The sequence below is a fragment of the Azolla caroliniana genome, unplaced genomic scaffold (genome assembly GCF_043228905.1).
Source record: "Azolla caroliniana isolate FFs.n. ecotype wild unplaced genomic scaffold, voAzoCaro1.0.p SCAF_4, whole genome shotgun sequence".
Taxonomy (NCBI): domain Eukaryota; kingdom Viridiplantae; phylum Streptophyta; class Polypodiopsida; order Salviniales; family Salviniaceae; genus Azolla; species Azolla caroliniana.
In genome coordinates, this window is record NW_028230439.1 from 17245888 (window position 1) to 17269116 (window position 23229).

Genomic DNA, 23229 nt, shown 5'->3' on the forward strand with positions numbered 1-23229 from the left:
AAAAACTAAAGCCTTTTTGAACCATGCATCCTAAACATTCCAAATCTCTCTTAGTACATCAAATGACGTTAGACTTCCTCCAATTAATATGCTATTTAGACACCAAAGAAAATTGGTTCCATTCAAGCCTCCCCTTCTCAAGATTCTCACATGAGGTGTGTGTAGAAACAAAGAAAGAATCACCTTGACTGGTTGTCCCCTAAAATGGACGGTGGTATAGTCACAATATCATCATTAATTGCAAGCATTGATAACAACACCAACAAAGGATGAATAACTATAGCAAATTACAATGGGCTAAGTAGGCATCCTCAATGAATAGATCTCACAATCAAAATGTTTTAAAAAATATAGGGCAAGACATACGTGCACCAAAGCCCGCTCTACATTAACCAAGAAAGAGGGGACCTATTAACATGATTATAAGCTCTCTCCAAATCTAGTTGCACCGTAATCAATCCTGATGAATGTGTTATGCATAATCCATAGCCATTTGAACATTCAACACATTATGCAATAGATTTCTACCTATAATAAAACCATATTACGGTAGATATATCAACTTTGACAAACACTATTGTAATCTATTTGCCACAACATTTGTAAATATGTTTTATCACCACACCTATTAAATAAATAAGTTACCTGACACCAATGGTGAAATAACCTAGGTGACACCATCATGGAAACTAATGTAGTGAGACCAACCTTTCACACTCAAAGGCATATAACTAGAATCCAAACAATGTTAAAACCTCAACATTGGAGGCCTATCCCTTTAATAACTCAATCTCACTTAAAAACTTCATTTGTTAAGCCCTCCTAACTAAGGCTATTCTACTAAGAAGATGCCTTAAAACTGTGTCCAAATCATCCTTTGTGAAACCTACATCCAATTCATAAAGGAGGTGATGCAGACCTTTGGGCTTCCTAAGGTAAGGTATGCCAAAGTAAAGGGATCAATACATCATTGACTCGGGATATACATGCAATACACGTAAAGAGGAACTACCTACACATAAAACAATCTTACATTTTGAACAAAAGACGTCAAAACAGCATTTGCCAACTTCATAGGGAAATATTTTGGTATAAAGAGCCCCACTCAACGTCATTGTCGGTAAATTTCATGTGGTGATGTCACTAGTTTCGCTTTACACAAACAACACTGGATGGTTAATTGTATAGGCAATAAAACAGAACCTAGTTATGGATATAATGTTCATTCTGAGAGATGATACTCATACATCACCAAGAAGCACCATCACCAAGAATTCCATTTAATTCTACAAGATGCATCCTTGATCTTTATGAATGATTTATTTCAAAGTGCCTTAATGCTAATAACAAGCACGTTTATGTCTCACTGCCTTAATGCTAATAAGATCAGTTGTTGAGATAAAGAAACGCTCAGGAAATTAGTTTAAACCCTACAACTCTAGGTAGGTCGTTCTGTATTGTTTGAATAATCATAAACAAAATGCCCTGTCCTGTTCCCAAACAAATCCAGGGTATCATACACTTTTAGAAAATTTCCAGCTGTAATATTAAAAGATTACTTTCATCTTCTGATGGATAGCTTTACAAGAATACAGAAGAGTTCTAACTCGCATCTGACCAGGGTATATAGCTGACATTCAATTTCAATCCATATTTTTTAAAGACTTCATCATGAGTGAATATAGATGAGGAAAAAAGCATATTCCGACCATATAATAATTTTACAGTACTATGTTGAAAAACAAAAGAATAAAACAGTGGTGATATTATCAAAATTTGAGAACCTAAAAGTAGGAGCCCATAACTTCACCTGCACATATTCAACCAGAAAGAATCACACATTTCATTGATTCATCTATAGATGAACTTGGACATCAGACCTGCTTTTGAAGATATAGAATAGCGCCCTAGTCTTGCTAAATAAAATGGTAAGCGTTGAGATCATCAGTCATAGCTGGCATTCAAGAACTTGAGTAGCTCATTTCGCTTGTTTTCTGCAAGCTTGTCCTCTTTCGTTTTATCTACTTTCATAAGAATCTACAAAAAGTACATGAAAATTAAATAAGAAAAGTTCAATTCTCTCCATTGTTAGCCCAACATTGCTGCCGTCTTGGCAGTAATAATTATGAATTTACTTATTTTAAAGAGGTTAAATTGCAAAAATTGATGTCTATATTCCCTAAACTGCAAAAAGATTAAAATAGCTAGCACAGCTGGATGCTATGCTCCATAGACGATTGATAATAATAACTAGCAGTATTGATATGATACATCTAAAATGTTATTTTGAACAAGCAACAATGCAAGCTAATGATACATCTAATGCTTCAAACTGTTGAGGTTATTTATCTAATGATGACATTGGGAGAAGTTCTCCTTATAAAACAGAAACTGTAAATGCAAACAGCTGAAATTAGTACCTTTTTGCCAGAAACAACACTCCGCCGCACACTGTCATCCTTTCCCTCACCCAAGAACTATATAACAGAGGGTGCATTGATGTCAAATATTGAAAATACTCATTAATTGTGCACTTAGATTGGAAGGCACATTGATTAATTGTGCAAGATACTGTGATAACTCTAAAAGACACATTACATTCTACTCACTAATTGCCAAAGGCTACATTAATCATGAAGGGAAAAATAATTTTTGGAGGGGAACTTTAATTTTTTGATCATTAATGCAAGATACATTGACTATTAATGTACTCACTTTTGACAGCTGAACAGGTCCAGGCATTTCTTTCCTCTGCTGCATCATAAAAGCTCCCATCGCATACAAAGGTTGCAAATAATTCATTCCATGTCATCATCAGCATCCCACAAAGCCAAAGAAAAGAACCAAGTCACCCGATCGCAAATCCCAGCTCCAATTTCAAAGGGCCCATCCAAATACAGGCAGCAGACAAATGTCAACACCATATAAAAGGACGTTGAATGTATAAAAAAAAACATGCCAAAAATGCATATGAGAGGACCCTGTCGCATCTTCACTTTCAACACTTTCTGTTAAAGATGAATAAAGTTTTGTGCATTTTGAATTTGGAAGAATAATTCTCTCTTGGCATGCAAACAACTCTTGGGGTTTAGAGTTATTGAACGTGAGTGATTGTCCCTGAACAAGTAGAAAATCTGGGCCCTTTTGTGGTATATCCCTACTTGCATCTTCATGTTCAAAATTCTATGTTCAAGATGTATGAGATTTCTGCATATCTGAATTACTTGATGGAATATTGCTTAGAGGCCATTTAAATAGCAGAAAACTGCAAGATTCAAGCTGGTTAATGTAAATAAGTGTCCATGGCTAACCAGGGAACGCATGCCTTTTTTAGATTAGCAAATCAGATGTGATACTGAAAGCCTATAAAGTTGAGGTTCTGTAGAAATCCAACTGTATGATTGTCTCATAATTCACTAAATAGTAGTAACATAACAGATAACAAGGGAAGTCAATTACGTCAATACACAAAGATAGTTCCTACCTCTTTCTGCTTGTGCTTATCTCGCTTCTGTTTGGACTCCTTCCTGTGCTTCCGTTTGGAGTCCTTATCTTTGCTCTTGTCCCTGGTTTGCTGCCAGGAAATATTGAATTTTAATGATCAAACAAAGTGATAATATGTCAAGAGCCATGAGCTGAGGTTGTAGCATGTACCTTCTTTGATCTTTCTTTTCTTTTTCTCTTTCTGCTACTATGTTCAGAATCATGTGAATCGCTGTCACTACTAGAGTAATCATCTAGCCTGCAGATAAACAAGTATAATGATTTTACACCCACACTATAAACACCACCCACACACACATATATATATTTATGTGTGTGTGTGTGTGAGAGAGAGAGAGGGAGAGTAAATATATTCTTTCCATTCCAGGTTAGAAGTCTAAAACATCTGAGCATCTTCCCTTTCAAATGTCCTTGTAATATCAAAGCCATTATGTATTTGATTTGAACACATTATATAAGCATAGAAACATGTCCAAACACAAGTAATATATTTGAATATGGACAGAAATATATGAATACAGCAAAAAATGGTCTGGAGGACAGAAACGAAAACTTGTTCTTTTCTTTTTCCATGGCTACAGTGATTGTCGGGTTGTGAGAGGGATATTCCTAATAAGGCTAAGAAAAAAGATCACAGGACGACAATCTCAACAAATATTGAACAAAAAACACAATAAAAAACTACATAAGAGAGCAACGGAGAAGAATTATAGGAGATTCACAGATCGATTTGTTGAGTGAAACGAAAACGACAGAAAAAGCAGGAGGAACACCGTGATTTGGCTTTCCATTGCTCGCTGCCCCAACTTTGTGACGAGAGTAAAAGAAACTAGGATACCGATCACATAGATTCAGACCTGAACGGATAATAGTGAGCAAAGTTCAAGATAAGAAGGGAGAAGAAAACCTATGTATTCGCCTTCCATCGATGACTGTGAACAGAGCTGAGCAAAGTACCAACATAACTAGAGCAAAAGGAGAAGAATACAGCGGTGGGTAAAGCAATCGACAGAAGGAGAAGAAGAGGGGGGAGGTGGAAGGGGGGTAAAAAGAGAAAAGAAAAACACCTGTGCTTTCGCTTTCCATGGCTGCCTTTGGATCTGCGATTGTGGTGGAAATCGCCATTTTGATGAGAAGACTCAGAAGAGGAGGAGGAAGGGGAAGAAGAATCGTGAGAAGCGGGTTTTCTCTTCCTGCTACTGATAGCGGCGCTGTGTCGGCTATGGCGAGGACGAGGGCGATCAGAAGAAGAAGAAGAAGAAGAAGAAGGGGAGGAGGAGGAAGAAGAAGAAGAAGAAGAAGCCATTGAGGAGGTGATTGATTTGTCTGTGAGCGAGGGATGGAGGTTAAGTAATTTACTACGATTTCGTCGTCGTTTTGGATCGACAGACAGACAGACAGGCAGACGAGACAGACCACTGACTGACAGACTGACTGACTCTATACCCTGTCAGTCCGTCAGTCCGTCCGTCAGTCCATTCATTCCGTCAGTCAATCCGCCCGTCAGTCCGTCAGTCAAGTCACCTTCTTGCTTAGCTAGATGGCCTAATAATTTAGAAGTGCCCTCTCCCTTCCCTTCCGGCACCACCGTAGCGTTTGGGGGTGACATTATTATTAGCCTTGGTGTTCATATCTAATGGATGGTATTTGGACAACCTTGCCTTACCGCTTCGTGCCACGCTGCTGTCCATTGCACACCATTTCCGTGGACCGAAGGTCTTCAATATCACGCGTTTTTCAGGGAGCCCGACTCATGCTTCGTGCTCCCTACCCTCCTCGCAATATGGACCACCATGTTGCAATCACAAGAATTCTCACATCTTTGTTGGTGTCTCTGACCCCCGCCTGCTGTTGGCAATGCGCTCATGCGATTTTACAACCTGAAATGGTAGTAGTGGCCAACATGCTATGCCAATTGAAAATTATCCAACACATAGGGGAATTTTTCTATGATAGAGAAGGATGCCTAGGGATTGTCTATAACATTAACAAGTTTCGCCTAGGAATTTTTCTATGATAGAGAAGATGCCTAGGGATGGCCTAGGATTGAAATTTTCATTTCATGTAGACCACTTGGCTCTGCTTTACTTGGTCACAAAGGTTGCACTCAATGTAAAGTTTGCATGCTAGGAGTTTGAAAATGCCACTTTCCACAACACACATTCACCGACTATTTGTCCCGCTTAGAATTAGACGAAGGTGGTATAGGGTAATTGTCAAAGTTAGCGTGTGGAAGCTTGTGACAAACCGACTTTGCCGGGTAACAATAGAATATTGAGAAGTTAGGTTTAATGGAGACCTTACGCGGGGGAGAGATAGAAAGAGCAAAAAGCATAAACTCTATTCAAGATAATAACGCTCGGTACATAGAATGTGCTCATAGAGCACTTTTATACAAGTCCATAAAGGATTGACAAAAGTACTGACAGGTACTTCAATGCTCATACGAGCGACTGACATTGACTCCCAAAAATATGCCTACGTACTAGGCTAGATCCATAGGCCTCTAACGGCCTACCGATTTCAATCCGATCCGAATACCATCCACACCGACTGGTGTCGTGAAAATACGACAAAGACACGTGAACTTGAGGCAGGACCCCGGGGCCTTCGACCAGAGGATATCAGATTCGTGCATTATGTATTAAGAATTAACGAAAATCAGAAAATTTGATATTTTTCATTACCAAAGGAAAAGAAAAATTACAATCAATCCCAAGATTGGGATTACAGAAGTTTAGGTTTAAAGAGATTAATAGATAAAAAAATTAGGGTTTTTTAGAGATATGGCTTCCGTAAGGAAAATTAAGGTTTTTGGGTGATATGACTTCCGTAAAGAAAATTAGGGTTTTTGAGAGATAGCTTCTGTAAGGAAAATTAGGGTTTATGTGAGAGATAACTTCCGTAAGGAAACTTAGGGTTTATGGCTTCGTCGAAGGATATATCCGATAAGAAAATTAGGGTTTATTCGAAAGAGATGGCTTCTGTCAAGAAAATTAGGGTTTATGTGAGAGATAACTTCCGTAAGGAAACTTAGGGTTTATGGCTTCATCAATGGATACATCCGATAAGAAAATTAGGGTTTTTTCAAAAGAGATTGCTTTGATCCCCTAAGGACCATTAGGATCTATGGATTATCGAGAGATAACTTTTCTCCTCCCTTCTCACACTTGCATGAAGGAACTCTAGTTTTTATCTTGAGTTCAATTGCATGCATCCACATGACCTTTACTTTACATAAAGTTTGACTTTAGTTGCATGTGTTCACATAAGGATACATCCGATAAGAAAATTAGGGTTTTTTCGAAAGAGATCGCTTTGATCCCTTAAGGACCATTAGGATCTATGGATTATCGAGAGATAACTTTTCTCCTCCCTTCTCACACTTGCATGAAGGAACTCCAATTTTTATCTTAAGTTCAATTGCATGCATCCACATGACCTTTACTTTACATAAAGTTTGACTTTAGTTGCATGTGTTCACATAAGGATACATCCGATAAGAAAATTAGGGTTTTTTCGAAAGAGATCGCTTTGATCCCTTAAGGACCATTAGGATCTATAGATTATCGAGAGATAACTTTTCTCCTCCCTTCTCACACTTGCATGAAGGAACTCCAGTTTTTATCTTGAGTTCAATTGCATGCATCCACATGACCTTTACTTTACATAAAGTTTGACTTTAGTTGCATGTGTTCACATAACCTTTACTTTACTTTAGTTCGGCCGCATGATCCTATCATCCGTAAAGTTCGGCCCATGCATGATCCATCCGTCTCGACTGTCGCCAATCAGATCCATCCGGGTCCGTATCCGACCCGATCCATCTGGCCAAAACCATTACATGTAGTTAAGCCACATCAACCCCTCAAGATAATGTAACCCAAGTTCAACCATTCCTTCTATGCTCTTAACACATAGATACAAACTAATGCTTCGCAATCTACTTATATAGTGCTGGATCCAAAAGTTTCCTATATATGTGAGATATCTTAAAGTTCTATTTTCCTCTTCTTCTCAAACTTCACACTCACATAACTTAATACTTATTTATCCGTTTCATGTGTAGTAAAATGCATTATGAAGCTCTTGAAGACATCTATCTTTCCATATCAATTCATTAATCTAATCTTAAATAATTATTTTACTAATTTTCATATCGTGTGTGAAACCACACGACACCGGTTCTCCGTTCCAGATCCGGTTGAGCTTGCTCGCTCAACACTCCCCCTCAAGCTCAACTTGAGGTCGAATCATGGTGTCAGTATCTGTGGTAGATAGTTCTTCCATCTTACTCCTTCTGGCTTCCTCTAGCCTTGCTCGTGCTCCTCGTCTGGTCCAGTTCCTCCTTTTGTGACTCGTCTGGTTCCGAGCACCTCGACCTCCTCGGTCGGCTTGTCTACTCAACAAGCCCACATCAACTCCTTCGCTGCTATGAGTCTAGCGCTTCTCAACCCGTCGTCTCCTTCGTATCGACGTCAACTTCCGCTGCCTCCTCGACCGGTTGGCCTTGAGTTGATCTGGCTCATCCGAATCAACCACCTCTTTCGAATCGGGTGCATCTAATTCATTCTAGCTCTAGTTCGGATTGGCTGTCTCCAATCCATCTCCTGTTTTCAGGCCTTTCACAACATGGGACCATGTCCGGTTCTTGGCCTTCTCCTTCTGATCAGCTCTGTCCTTTTTTACTCTACCGTCATCTACCTACTTATCTTATGTAGGGAGAGGGACGTCCTATAATGCCATTAGAAAACTTGAATATGCATTTGAGGAAATGATCCCCACATACTCTAACATCCAGAAATTCCGCATAAGAATACCTTTCAACTTCTTCATATAGGCTTTCACCCCATGTTTATTATCAAACACGAAAGCATTATGCATATTCCAATTGTTTTGTAGTCCCCAATAACGTAAAAATTGGAACAATATCTCCATCTCATCATTTGAACCATTTGGTACACGTTATAGGACATTTAATGAACTTGTGTACTATCCTCCAAAGGAATGGTGCAAAAGAAACAAGTGCCTGACCCTAGTCCTCGTCTCTTTAAGTTTGAACCTATGGGAGCCCAACAATCATGACTCTCAATATGAATAACTTTGCACGGAATGGCAGATGGCAATGCCAACCACATTGTAATATTTTCCACCACCTTGCATTTGACTTACATACATTCCATACATTTTCTGTTTTCGGTGATAGCCAAGATACGATATCATTGCATGATGATACAATATATTTGTGGTGATCTGTAACAAGCATGTACCATCCTTTAACAGCCAACTTACCCAAGGTGCAACATTTGTTTTCAATGGCAATGATCTATGCAACAATGGTATATCTTGTAATTTCTTCCAAATAAATCTATAATTTGGGGGAATACATAACTATCGTTTGATATCTTCAAATTTTGACAACCTTTGAGATTCATTATCAACCAGGTCTCCTAAATATACAACCCCCAATTGAAATAAATGATTGAATTGAGATCTCAACTTCTCTTTTATATGCCAAACCAACACTTTAGAAGAAACAAGCAATTCATTTTTTAATGAATTACAAAATTCTCGATGACTTGATGGTGCCCACTCAAAAAAAGATAATGCATCTTGCCATGTCTGCATATAAAATGTCAAATTTTTAGAGGAATACATCCATAGAGTAATGGCCACAACAATGCTTGAATCTTTGTTTTCTAATGCACCAATCCTTCATGCTCTTTCAAACTTCCATAATCCTTTCAAGATTCTCTTTTGAGGCTTGTATAAACATAAAAAAAGCATTACCCAATGCTTGTGCCACCAATTGTCCACCAAGAGGAAGATTTAAACCCACAACATCACCATTGGCTGCAAGATTTGATAACATTACTAACATAAGATATGTAACAATAGCCAATAGCGATGAACTTCACAAATATCTTTGCTGCACGGATCTAGTAAAAAAAACTTTCGAAGTAACTCCACCATTAAGAATCACACGAGATGCATTTTTCGCTAGCAAAAATATAAGTCGCCACATACGAGGACCAAACCCCATATTATACAACATGCCTAAGACAAATGACCAATTAACATGATCATATGTTTTTTCCAAATCTAATTGCATCATAATCATTTCTTGATGTGTATGTCAAGCATAATCGATAGACTTCAATACCTACAATAAAACCATATTGAGATGGATGAATAAATTGAGGTAAGAACTGATTAAGTTTGTTCAATAAAGTCTTTGCAAACACTTTATACAACCCTGCCATCAATGAAATAAGCCTCCATTGATGAAATGACTCTAGAGATAGTGCCTTAGGTATCAATTTGATTAGACCCACCTTCCATCTCTCAAGTATGAAATCAAAATCCCAATATTATTGAAATATTTGCATGAATAAACTCTTAAGCATGCAAGCCTACTTTTTAAGAACTTCATTTGTAATGCCATCACAACCAGGGCTTTAACCATTTGGAAAGTGTAAAATACCTTTTCCACCTCCGCTTCATCAAAATCATCATCCAACTCTTGACAAATATTTGCATTCACAACATAGCCAACAACATTATAAAGCTCTTGTCGTGCTTTCAACACATCCTCATTAATAATTAGCTTTGGCCCAATCAAATTCTTAAAATGAGAAATACATAACTCAATAACCTTGATTGAGTTTACAACAATGTCATCCCTTATCTTAATTTACATGACATTTGAATGAGCATATGATGGTCTTGATCCTTGAAAAAACATATGCAATTGTGGTTGATTATATATCCCTCTCATAACTGTCATAATCTTGTATTCTACTAACTCTGACAAGACAACTTCACAATGTCTTGTACCTGAACTTGAAGATCTAGAAGTTATTTATCATGCGAATTATTCATCAATAGTACATTGCATCGTGTAAGAATATGTGAAAATTTATCAATCAATTGCTTATGTCTTTTAGCATTAGTCATACCATACATAGGGTGAATATCATTGATGTTTTGCAATGTTGTATCCCATGCATGCCATCTTTTTGAATTAACTTGTACTGAAAACATGCCAAAATTTTGTTAAATATATAGGCCTCAAATAAGGAATGAAATAATAAAGAAGAATTGAACCTCAAAGGAACTCTGTCAACAATGTTTTGTACATATCTACTACATGTTTATTAAACTCAAAACATATGGGAAAATGATCAGATGTCACAACTTCCTACATAATTGACATATTAAGCATCTTTGGCAAAAATGACTCATCATGCATAACATACATCATGTCCAACCTACTCCATTTTTCCCTATATTGCATAGACTGAAATGTAAACCCAACCTCATCTTGATGCAACCATTTCTATACATCCAACTTCAAAACCTCTAATGTCAATCTGTCCCAAACTACTTACTCAAGAGAATCCATCAATGAGAATCACGTAGTCGATTGTGATGCATCAACACACAGTAAAATCACCCATTAACAAACTAGCACGGCCCACTAATAACCTTGGATATATAGAAGACCACCATTCAATGCGTTGATTAGCATTGTTGGTGTATAAATTCCTACCCACTATATCAAAACCTCAAAATACTTGATTTCCATTACCAAAAAACGTCCATATGGATCATTATAGACTTATATGTGGACAAAACAAATCACGAATAATCATGACTACACCTCAATAATGATGTGATAACTGACCTGCATAATATGCGGAATATCCACGCAAATGTAACACCGATCTTTCTAGATCATGACACTTATGTTCAACTACACATAAAACATCCTATTCTTTATCAAATAAAGTTTTCCATAATATATATTTCTTATAAGGAGAAGATGCCCCTCGCACATTCCATGATACCACTTTCTTTCAACACCTTTAGTAACAACTTACTCTTTATGAGCAAGAGTATTCATAAATGTACTAACTACTTGTTCAAGAGCTGCATAAGGATTCGTGTGTACTACATCCTCTCTCTCTCTCTCCCCTTTTGCGTGCTTCCCCTCGTGTTTTTCTTTGCATCCAATTTAAATGTGGGCACTCAGCAACGTCAAGTTCCTTGGCTTCGGCGACTTCCTTTGCATGCTCCCTCTCATGTTTTTCTCTTGGATCCAGCGACTCCCTCCAACTCCTCGAACAAAACACAAGTACTTAATTTGCATTTGACCACACACATTACCCATTACCCATTACTCATTATACTTTAGACTAATCACTCCCATAGGGTTAACTCTCTCTTGCAAGCATTCTCTCCTTACTAATCAATAACATAAATGGCTTCATTAATCCCCTTTCTTTTTCCTTTTTCCATGAAGGCTTTGGATTTGCTTCCAAGGACAGTTACTTGTTCGGCTCAATCCACATGCAAATCAAGCTCATCCTAGGCGACTCCACAGGCACCATGACCACATATTATGTAAGCAATTCCGGATACTCAAGTCATTTTTGTTTAGTGTGTCTATCTCGAATGACACATGAGTTTGTTGGAATGTTGGGGTGATACATGAGAGTGTTTTTATATGTTTAGGATTTTTCTATGTTTTTTTGTTTCTTTCTAAGCTTCCTCTTGTGTTTATATTTTTGTTCTTTTGTTTCTTTCTCTCTCTCTTGTATTCCCTCTTGTGTTTACGTTTATACTTTTGTTCTTCTTCTTCTTCTTCTTCTTCCCTCTCTCTCTCTCTCTCTCTCTCTCTCTCTCTCTCTCTCTTTCGTAAATCAATGTTTGTTATTAAAACAAAATGATAATACACCCCTTGCTATCTTCACTCCTTCATAAATAGTGATAGTGCAAGGGAAAGCCTCTCAAGTGTTGTAAAACTAGATGACATAAGTCTATCTCCTCTTGGGACAAGTTACCCATATAACATTGTTGTGAAAATTGCCAAATCAATTTCCCTTTCATCCTACGAAGTTGTTGTGTTATCCCATGAAGTTCATCAAACAAGAACTCATTTCTCATGGTCCAATTAAACCACATCCCCCAATATCTAAGCTAATAAAAAACCACCTTATATGATGGTGTGGGCATAACTTCATCCTCATCCATAAAAACCCATTTATAAGGTGACAAAATATTCCCTGTTACCGATGCCCAAATTTTTGACATAATCACCCAAATGGCCTTAGCAACCGAACATGTAATGAACCTATGTCTGGCATCTTCTTCAAACACAGTATAGAAAAAACATGTCCCATTCGAAATATGTCTTTGTTTTAAGGCCATCGCCAAAGGCAACCCACCAACTATGGCAGCCAAAGAAACACCTTTCCACAGAATGGAAGATGAGACTGCCACCCTGCATCTAAAACTCTACGCCACCACTTTACATTTCTAGTAATGCTCCATGTATCCAACTCCACTTTACGCCAAAGAATCTCTCTCTCTCTCTCTCTCTCTCTCTCTCTCTCTCTCTTGTTTTGTTTATGTTTTTTGTTCTTTTGTTTCAAAAATAGATTTGTGCCAAAAATATTTAAACAATGGTTAATCTAATAAATCTCCCCGTGAAAATAGTTGACTGAATACCTGACAATATTTTTTGAAAGCTTGTTTCAGGAAGGCGCTGAGCTTATGTCAAAATGTCAGAAATGGGATTGATGGACCAAGTAATGTAGACTATTAAGCAGGGTATGTGCCAATGTGACAAAATATTTCAAAGCCCATCCCGCTCCCTTAAGAGTTTCTTCTTGTGGTCTTGTTAAACAGCCAAGTGACACTCCCATTTTAATCTTTGAATGTTGATCTTTCTCTGTAGACCTGTGCATCTATACCAACAAATCATGATTGCAAGACTAAAAACAATTCAACATATATTTTGTATTCCACTTTTATTTGTGTTGACGTTGCCAATACTACGAAAGTTTCTTTCACTAATGATGAATTTGACATAAATGGCTCAATAATTTTTGGATTTTAACATTAACAATGATGTGTTCGAAAGATACTAGAAATAAGTACATTTAAAGGTTTTAACAACATTACATAGTAAGCTTATACCTAATAATTCAAGTAAAATTCATTAACTAATTTATGTTGTAATTCTAAGAATTGAGTGAAATATACTTTCATGATAGTTTATAAAGCAAATGTTCCATGTAGTGCACACCTTTTACAAATGGCTAGAAAGGACGAACATTGATCAACACGTGTGCGTCTTAAGAATCGCACTCTTGAAATATAGATGACCACATGAATGCCTCTCATAAAATTCTTCAAAATGCGTCCATATCTACTCCAATCCTTGCAAATTAGTTAATAGCATATTTAGCAAACGCAACAGGGGCATGTCAGGAGAGCAACAAAAAAAAACAATAAGACATCAAAACCATAGCATGCATAGATTCCAAGAACCAAAAGGTCATCCACCGAAGTGCATGAACAATAATCAAGATCCTCATGCAGGGCAGCCATGAAACTTTCAGGATTTTAATCCATGTCAATATTAGACTGAAATATCACACACTTTCCTAATATTTGGATAACTTCACAAACAGGGGAGTATTCCCACTGACTGCACTACCAGAGGAACTCCTTATACAGCCATGAAAAGTTAAGATTTTAAATAGTGTAGATTATGGACCAGGCACCTCATCATCATTGTTGCTGAGTGAATATTTATCCACAATCTAGTCAAGATAAACAAGATTTGGGCATTCACCAACCCAATATCCACAGCATGCTTCTGATAGTTTATAACAGCCCCACCATCTAGCAATCTGACCATTTCATCCACAGAGTGATTCACCAAAAGAACCATTTGCATCCTGTGTACAAGAGAAGAGGTTTAAACAATTACGCAAATAAAATACAAAAGCCAATTTAGCATCTGAAATGATTTATCATCATTATGCATTCACTAAAAAGTACACACATAATGAACCGATTTTACTTATATTCATTTCAGGGTTCCACCATTATCAGTTTCAGAGTAAAAAAAATCACCACCAACACTAAGCTTGCAAGCGCACTAAGTTCACAAGTTCATCAAATCTGTGGTATGCGACTTCTCTAAAGACACTTGACATTAGACCAAATTATTACCATTTAAATTGGCATAATATCGACACAAAGAGCATGAGTTGTATCACTAAACATTAAGCGCACTAGTTTCATCGAATCCATGTATGTACATTTTATTAAGCATGTCACATCACATTTCTCCTATTTATTATGCATACGAATCTGAACAAAAGAGCATGACTTGTTCCACAGGTTTGCCGTTTCCAATGAGAAGAGTGGCGGAGAGATCAACTATGCAGGTGTTGATGCAAGCATGTTCAGTTATCACATTAACATTTATTATTGATTTCAGATTCAATCATACACATTTTCCCACTACAACTTTAAAGACATTTATATTATAATCATTTAGCAGAACAGTAATCAGAGAGCATATGTGTAAGTACACAATATCATCTAATAGACAGACACAAATGACCAGATAAACAAAAACTTTAATTCTACACGACCACAACAAGTCTCTGAATATGTTATGTTACAAAGAAAGATGAACTCCATTGCTGTCATATACACATTTCCGAAATCATAGTACACCATGGGAAATCAGTTGTAACAAATAGCATGAAGATCAGTCAATCAATGATACCACACAAAGATTAGCAGTTTGATAGATGGATGAAACAACAAAATGGGAAAATATATCGAATGGGATCAATTATATACACTTTCATAATACAAAAATAGTGTGGGGGTTATATAAGACAAATTTAAGAGCCGAGCAAAAGAGCTATAAAGTGATAGAGAGATGAAAGAGACATATACAGATATAGATATAGGCATATATAACCAAATTTTAAAACAAGAAATATGAGACTGCAATCCATCTCTTCAAGCTCTCACTAAAATATGGTAAACTCAACTACCTTAAATAATTCATCAGCCTCTCATTAAGCAAAATAAAGTTGATTCTATGTAACCCGTAACACGTAACCAGGTCCAATGAGGATAAAAAGCAACTAGACATGAACAATTGGGTCAGATTAAATAAGCACCTCAAAAAAATATGAAATAGGGCCTTCGACTGAGCATTATATGATAGGAGCAGATATTGCAGCCAATATAAAATAAAATGGCAGTTATATACACAACTCAAAAACCACTGCACCGATAAAATATATATAATCAAGATAGTGAGCTTGTCTCAACTGTTTTATATGGTTCGAGTGTTTGACTAACATTTACTGCCTTCGACTCATTCATCCATGTTGACCCAAAATCTAAACTGCAATGTGGTGCAGAGCATAAGGCTTGCGGAATAGGTCGACCATCACCAATTTCCTGTGGTGGAAACCTGAATGCTGGCCCAAAATTAAACCTAACAGTGCAGTTTGGCTCATTCGGAAGTGTATACATAGAAGCAGCTGGGAAATATCGACCTCCAAAAATATCTTTGAAGGCTATACCTTGAAAAACTCCATTCCGGAAAAAAGCAATCTCACTACCTGTAGACATATCAACACCTGGAAGTTAGTGCTGCTACACATATATCAGCTTCAAGAAACATGTCTTTCTATATACCAGTGATGGTGGAGCACCAGGTCATCAACTCATCGATCAGAGTTAGAATTTCACCCCTTCTCTTGCATTCTTTCTTACTCAACTTTCCTAAAAGACTCTAATGTCCCAACGTTCTTATCCTTAGCATAAATTGCGATCTTTTGTGAAGCAAGTGTAAAGGTAAATTCTCTCAAGTTGTAGTTCTTTCCATGTAATCCAAGCTCACATACAGGGATTGCTTCATGTTGTCTTATATCAAATTAGTGCCTATCAATCCTTGAATTCAGTATGTCCAGAAAATCAGCATCCTCTCCGGTTACAGAATCTAGATGGCCATTGGTACTTACTCACATAAAGGAACCCACTTCTCATATCCAATAATGGAGTTTGATTGATCTAGTGGTACATAAAGAAGCCTTGTTTCTAGATACAATCAGGGAAATGTGCATCATCATACTTGCATCGCTTGGTTGCCAAGATGTTGAGTTTCAAGCTGAGGCAATTGCACACTACACACTATGAACATAACCATGAGTAATGTTGGAAAATGAGCTTCAAATTTCTCTGACAGCAGCATCATAATGGCATCATAACAGTGATTCTCAGAATAAATCAGTGTTTCCAAAATATATTTGTAGGAAACACTGTACCTTAAGCTAGGACATCACAAGGGTAGGATAAGTTTTTAAGTTAAAAGATAAGTACATATATAGGTAGCCAAGGAGAGAGTGTCGTGTACATTCATAGTGCTAAATCCTTATCAAGCATAGGCGATTGTAAATTGTAGATTGCATATAGAATTTTGGGAGATTGAAATTCAATTGGTTAGCCGATTTATAGATTTTACAGACAGGCAGTATTTGGCCTTGAATTTAATTAGGACTGGCTGTTGGCATTGATAATCTTGATGCAGAGGAACAGAAAAAGGTCTCACTTTTTACTACCTTATTAAGAACATTTCATGGGTCATCTTTTAAACTAGTTTTTTATTATAGTAGGAAATTTATTAACTTTGTACTGATTCAGGACCCCTGAAATGTTAGCTAAGAGTTTTCCAGCTGTAGAAGAGCCATTTCCAGTAACTTACTACTCAACTGGCAGCCTACTCTCACTGTATGCATACATTTACAGCTTTCTACAGAAGACAGCCATCATGCATGAGCATGCCACCATCTATGCCCTGCTGTTTGTATATTAAAATTGTGACCTTGCATTGATACCTTCCTTGCTTTCAGCAGCAGTGAATCAATATCCAGATTGTAGAGAAAAAACAAGAAGATAAAACTAGAGTTCTTTCTAACATTCAGTACTGGAGACAATTAAGAATATGCAATAAGAGATGCAAAAGTAAATACAATTAAGGAAATACTAATCCCTAAAAACGATGCAACCCATGAGCTTCCTGCATCACGACCAGCCATAACCCAATAAAGTTCAGTAATGGCATCTATTTCTATTCTAAGGTCCAGTTCATCATTGGGCAACCTTATAATTCTATCTGCACCCATCCATTAATACATGCATAAATGCATACACATATATGTTCTTGTCTTTCTGATTGTATTCTCATATAGATTTAGATTTATAGAAGTATCACTCCAGTTTCTCAAAGAGTTACTAGTTTTGACTTTTCATACAGTATTACATACCTGATACTACTTTTGGAGGTTCCTCATTCTGATCAACGATATACGGGTGACCCTTATAAGATACCAACGATGCCGATTTTGGAGCAAGTGCTTCACCATTCGGCAGGTTGATGTAAAATCCAATGACATCACCTTCCACATAAGGCTCACCATACAGTTCTCGGATGGCCATGTGAACCTTACTTCCATCCACATCTCTATACCCATAACTGTTAATATCAAATCCCACAGGAGCCTGTAGTTCTCCCTTTTGTGTCGACCATCCAAGCCTTGTATGTCCGGTTTTTCCAAGACTTTCGACCAAGATTTCAAAGTACCAAGCTCCATCAGTTACACCTCGAGTGGCTCTCACCATTCGGTATCCTTTTGTGCTACCTAAAACAGTGTTGGAGTAAAGTTGACTTTGATATTCAGCCAAGTTTTCTCTTGATACATGAAATAAACTATGAAATTTACAAGAAGAAAACAACAAATTTATGGGATTTTAAATAAGGATGTTCCCTTCATAGTGACACAAATAATGACCAGATGCCAGAAGAGATACATCACAAGGTCAAAAGAATTTAGTATCAAATATACATTTATGAGCACAAAAAACATTACCAAAATTCATAGGAATACAGCAGCCAAATCATCTAATAATGCCGGGTTTCATTCCCTTTATAAATAATTTCAATCACCAAGTTTGAAGTTCTGGCTGGTATTTTTGTGAATGAGAGTAACGTCCTTCAAATTTTGTATAAGAAAAGAGTTTAATACAATATATATATGATGCACACACATAGATATGTATGTATGTCTGTCTTTCTGTTCTTACTTAAAAAAAGGATTTCAGCAAGGAGAGTTTTAGGCAGAAATTGCAAATTTAACCAATGAGCACCTCATCTTCTGATCAGAAACTTTGAAGTTATGCTGGAAATTTAGAGAAGGAATGAAAAAATAAAAAGGAGGAATTTACCCTCTTTCTAAAAAACCTATTTATAATTGAAAAGTTCAAAAATTCATTACAGCCCTTGAACTATTTTAGCAACCGTGGACACACTTCTTTGCTATTAACTTGTTCTTCTCATTGGGAAGTTGATAAATAGTACCAGAAATATTTAGTGAATGAATCCAAGTTTTTCACTCAGATAAGAAAAACAATACCTGCACTAAGTCTATCCTCGCTCAATTCGATTTTTTCCGATTTGTGAAACTTTGAGAGTAGAACTGACATGCCAGGGCTATCTTCAGATTTATCTTGGCTTTTGGCCGGAATAATGTAGACACAGTTTTCTTTCTCAAAGTTCTGGTGGGAAACAGTCTTTGTGTTTGAGTTTGGTTTAACACTTGTTTTACTGCTTCTCTTTCCTCCTTTCCGTGAGGATGACTTTGCCCACACATTCACTGGCTTTTTTTTCGGTTTCTTAGCTATACCATTGCCATTTGAAGTTAAAGTTGGTTTTTTTGAAGGGCTATGATCTGAATTTACCTTCCCTAAAGAAATGCTCGTTGTATCTACTTCTATGGAAGCATCCAAATCTCTCTTTCCTGCTTCTACAGAAGCATCCAGAGTCCTTTCCACTTTTATGGAATCAATAGATATTCTTATTTGTGCATTTCTGCAATCATCAAACTTTCGTGCTTCTATGGAATCATTACACCTTCTTTCTTCCTCTACCCTTATGGAATGACCAGATCTTCGTCGTTCTGATCCTATGGGATTATCCAAATTTCGTGTTTGTGTTTGTGTTTCTATTTCTATGAAACCATCAGATCTTTTTTCTGATTTCAAGCAAACATTGGTTCCTTGCTTTTCTATTTCGATCGAATTATCAGAATCTATCCTCTCTCCTTCTATGGAATTACCAAAGTTTCTTACTTCTGCATCTATTGGACCATCAGACATTCTTGTTCCTGCTTCTATGGACTCACCGACACTTACGATTCGAAGAGAAAGAGATGCAGACGGACCTCGTTCAGGAGCGATAAGAGCTTTTCCTACATCTTCTACTATTTCGCCATATTCTGATACTTTCTCCATCTTTTTCCTCTTCGGGGATGGAGTGAGGATTGAGACGGACGCACACAGCGGAGCCGGCGCATTGATGTCTTCAGCTCTGCTGCCTCTGACGAGGCGATCCTCCATTGGAGATGATGATCTCCAACGAAGACGACGACGCGATGGGGAGGGAGGCCAAGAAAGGAAGGCCTAAACCTGACTCTGTGTCTGTGTATGTCTATATCTGTGTGTATGTAATGTATTGTATGTATAATGTATGTAATGTATTTTATGTATGTATGTATGTATGTATGTGTATGTAATGTATTGTATGTATGTATGTGTATGTAATGTATTGTATGTATGTATGTATGTATGTATGTATGTATGTATGTATGTATGTATGTATGTATGTATGTATGTGTATATGCATGTAATGAAATCCTCGCACATTCATACTTACATAAGAATCCAGCCCAGATGCAATCTTCTTCTTCAACATCTCCAACCACTCATCCTTTTTGGAGTCGTAGATCGCCATCTCATGGTCCATAAATCGCGCCACAAACTCCACCTCTGTGTCAAGTCGGAGTTCAACGGGAATAAAGTTGAACCTCGAAACAACCCTAACCTTCAACTTCCGGATTTACGATTGTCAATTTCTATGGTACTTGATTTTTGGGTCCATGAATCTTTTGAGTGATCTCTGACGCTCATAGTTATTTGAAGCATGCCCCCGGAGTACCCTCCTCCTCTATTTGCATCCCTCATGGTAGAACTATGTCAATTCCATGTGCCCTACGTAAATGTGTTTCCATGTCGCATTTTTTGCGATACCACCTTGGCGAGAGGCGGCAATACTCAGCCACCATACATGCACGGACCTTGTTCCCATTTGCATCTCTTCCAACCTTATACAACAAGTCTAGGCTAGGAGCATCTATTGTTTCTTTATGTCACGTTAGATACGTCATTTGTTGTTACATAAAGATTGACATAATACAACGAGACCAAATCCACATACCATTTGGAGGAGCATCTTTGTCGAATGATGCCATGGCTTGTAAGGGCTCAATCCGAGGACGATGAACCACCAATGCCTAATCCATGCTCTCCCCACCCTTAGACATGTCGGTGACAACTTCTCCAATGTCTTCTAATGAAAACCCTTTAACAAATCATCAGTCAGCATGCATGCATCACATATCATTACCACTATTACAAGAAATTGGTTCGTGACATACCTCTCTTGAGTTGGATATATGTCACTGTTATTGGAATCCCACCACTCTTTATACTTGGACCTAGAAGCCATCTACCACCATTCAAGGAAAAGAAAACATATAGAAATGACGCAAAATTGTAAATAAGTAATCAACTGTAAATCATTAATAATCAATAAGCTAAACATGTTCTAAACCTTCTCCCTAACATTTTATTATCAAGCTAATATCATAATATCATTTGTAAACCATTAATAATCAATATCAAGCTAATATCATAATATCAACCGTAAACCAGTAATAATCAATATCAAGCTAATATCATTAATAATCAATATGAAGCTAATATCATAATTTTAATCGTAAACCATTAACATTATAATATCAAGCATTAAACCATAAACCATCACACATCTCTAATGATCAATAACCTAAACATGTTCTAAACCATCACACCTTCTTCCTAACATTTTAATCTCAAGCCATTATATCAAGTTAATATCATAATATCAACCATCGAACCCTAATCCCTCGACATGAAAACCATTAACATTCTAATATCAAGCATCAATATCATAATATCAACCGTAAACCATTAATAATCAATATCAAGCTAATATCATAATATCAATAATAATCAATATCAAGCCAATATTATAATATCAGCCGTAAACCATCATACATCTCTAATGATCAATAACCTAAACATGTTCTAAACCATCACACCTTCTTCCTAACATTCTAATCTCAAGCCATTATATCAAGCTAATATCATAATATCAACCACCGAACCCAAATTCCTCGACATGAAAACCATTAACATTCTAATATAAACCATAAACCATAAACATTCTAATATCAAGCATTAAACCGTAAACCATCATATATCTCTAATGATCAATAACCTAAACATGTTCTAAACCATCATACCTTCTTCCTAACATTCTAATCTCAAGCCATTATATCAAGTTAATATCATAATATCAACCATTGAACCCTAATCCCTCGACATGAAAACCATTAACATTCTAACATCAAGCATTAATCTCATAATATCAACTGTAAACCATTAATAATCAATATCAAGCTAATATCATAATATCATTAATAATCAACATCAAGCTAATATCATAATATTAACCATAAACCATTAACATTATAATATCAAGCATTAAACCGTAAACCATCATACATCGCTAATGATCAATAACCTAAACATGTTCTAAACCATTACACCTTCTTCCTAACATTCTAATCTCAAGCCATTAAATCAAGCTAATATCAACCAAAACCTCCTCCCGAACCCTAATCCCTCGACATGAAAAAACCAACCACATAAAAAATAAATAGCAGAAAATGCATAGACAAACACAAATACATACTTGGGAAATAGTAGGGTGGTTATGGCATATGTGATTGTTGGAAATGTCGATTGTAGGCTGGCTGGAAAAAAAATCGGTTTCTCGACAAAAATACCTGCCAATCTCATTTGAAAAAATGAGAGATAATGACAGGTTTTAGGGTTTTATAGTCATTGGTTGGGCGACCTGCTTCGTCGGTTGGGTGACCAACTTACATTGAAGATACATGCAATTTGGTGACCAACTTACTATTGAAAATACATGCGGTTGGGCGACTTGTTTCGTCGGTTGGGCAACCAACTTACTCTAAGGATACATGTGGTTGGGTGAGTTGATTAAAAGGTTGGACGACCCATCCACACTGACTAGGTTGAGCGACCAAAATAAGGTAGGTTGGGCGACCACATATGTTACAGAGGTTGGCGACCACTTTAGACTAAGTTAGGTTGGGTGACGACAATAGGTAGGTTGGGCGACCACAATAGGTAGGTTGGGCAACTACAATTTGTAGGTTGAGCGACCACAGTAGGTAGTTGGGCAACCTTTGATAGGGTTGGACGACCGAGGACTTAGAGTTGGGTGACCTCTGACAACTTTTTGGGTCGCACATTTTTTTATTAATATCCAAATCGAACATTGCAGATTACACGCGCCTTCCTCTGAGCAACCTGCAGATTACATGTGAAGGTGGGGAATTAATGAGAATTGTTAAAGCTATAGTTGAGATGGTAGAAGTTACGAGGAGCGAGAGTTACCATAGTTTAAGTGATTTTGTGTGTGTCACCAAGAACACGATAGTCATCGATAGTGTAGGTTGATATATGGAGTTGAAACCCATAACAATAAGAAGTTAGTCATCGACAATATTATTTGGTCTAACACCTTTAGAGGGTTCCGATTCATCCGCTCGACAATTCCATTTTGCTCCAGACTATAGGGTGTTCTATATTCATGTTGAATACCGCCCTGTCGGGAAAATTTGACGAATTCTTCAGACTTGAACTCTC

The 23229-nt window shown here is 37.1% G+C and overlaps 2 protein-coding genes across 7 annotated transcripts; both read right to left on the bottom strand.

Moving 5' to 3' along the window:
- Positions 1-1522: 1522 nt before the first annotated feature.
- Positions 1523-4825, bottom strand: LOC147865182 (uncharacterized). 2 transcript variants are annotated; one of them, XM_087317948.1, is made up of 6 exons: positions 4572-4825; positions 3655-3742; positions 3485-3574; positions 2716-2751; positions 2421-2477; positions 1523-2037 (listed from the first exon to the last, which is right to left on the bottom strand). In XM_087317948.1, exons 1-6 carry the CDS (start codon positions 4808-4810, stop codon positions 1945-1947), a joined length of 603 nt encoding a protein of 200 aa, XP_087174074.1. In that variant the 5' UTR covers positions 4811-4825; the 3' UTR covers positions 1523-1944. The 2 variants fall into 2 exon arrangements, with proteins under 2 accessions (XP_087174074.1, XP_087174073.1); XM_087317947.1 differs by having other exon boundaries at positions 2716-2754.
- Positions 4826-13524: 8699 nt separating this feature from the next.
- Positions 13525-19832, bottom strand: LOC147865183 (uncharacterized). 5 transcript variants are annotated; one of them, XR_015529623.1, is made up of 5 exons: positions 18804-19832; positions 17658-18032; positions 15658-15953; positions 14079-14255; positions 13525-13731 (listed from the first exon to the last, which is right to left on the bottom strand). XR_015529623.1 is itself a non-coding variant. In XM_087317950.1 (4 exons), the coding sequence occupies exons 1-4, from the start codon at positions 19783-19785 to the stop codon at positions 14217-14219; spliced, it is 1692 nt and encodes a 563-aa protein (XP_087174076.1). In that variant the 5' UTR covers positions 19786-19832; the 3' UTR covers positions 13818-14216. The 5 variants fall into 5 exon arrangements, 2 of the variants coding, with proteins under 2 accessions (XP_087174076.1, XP_087174077.1); XR_015529622.1 differs by having other exon boundaries at positions 13526-13720; XR_015529624.1 differs by lacking the exon at positions 13525-13731 and having other exon boundaries at positions 13818-14255; positions 15504-15953.
- Positions 19833-23229: the final 3397 nt, after the last annotated feature.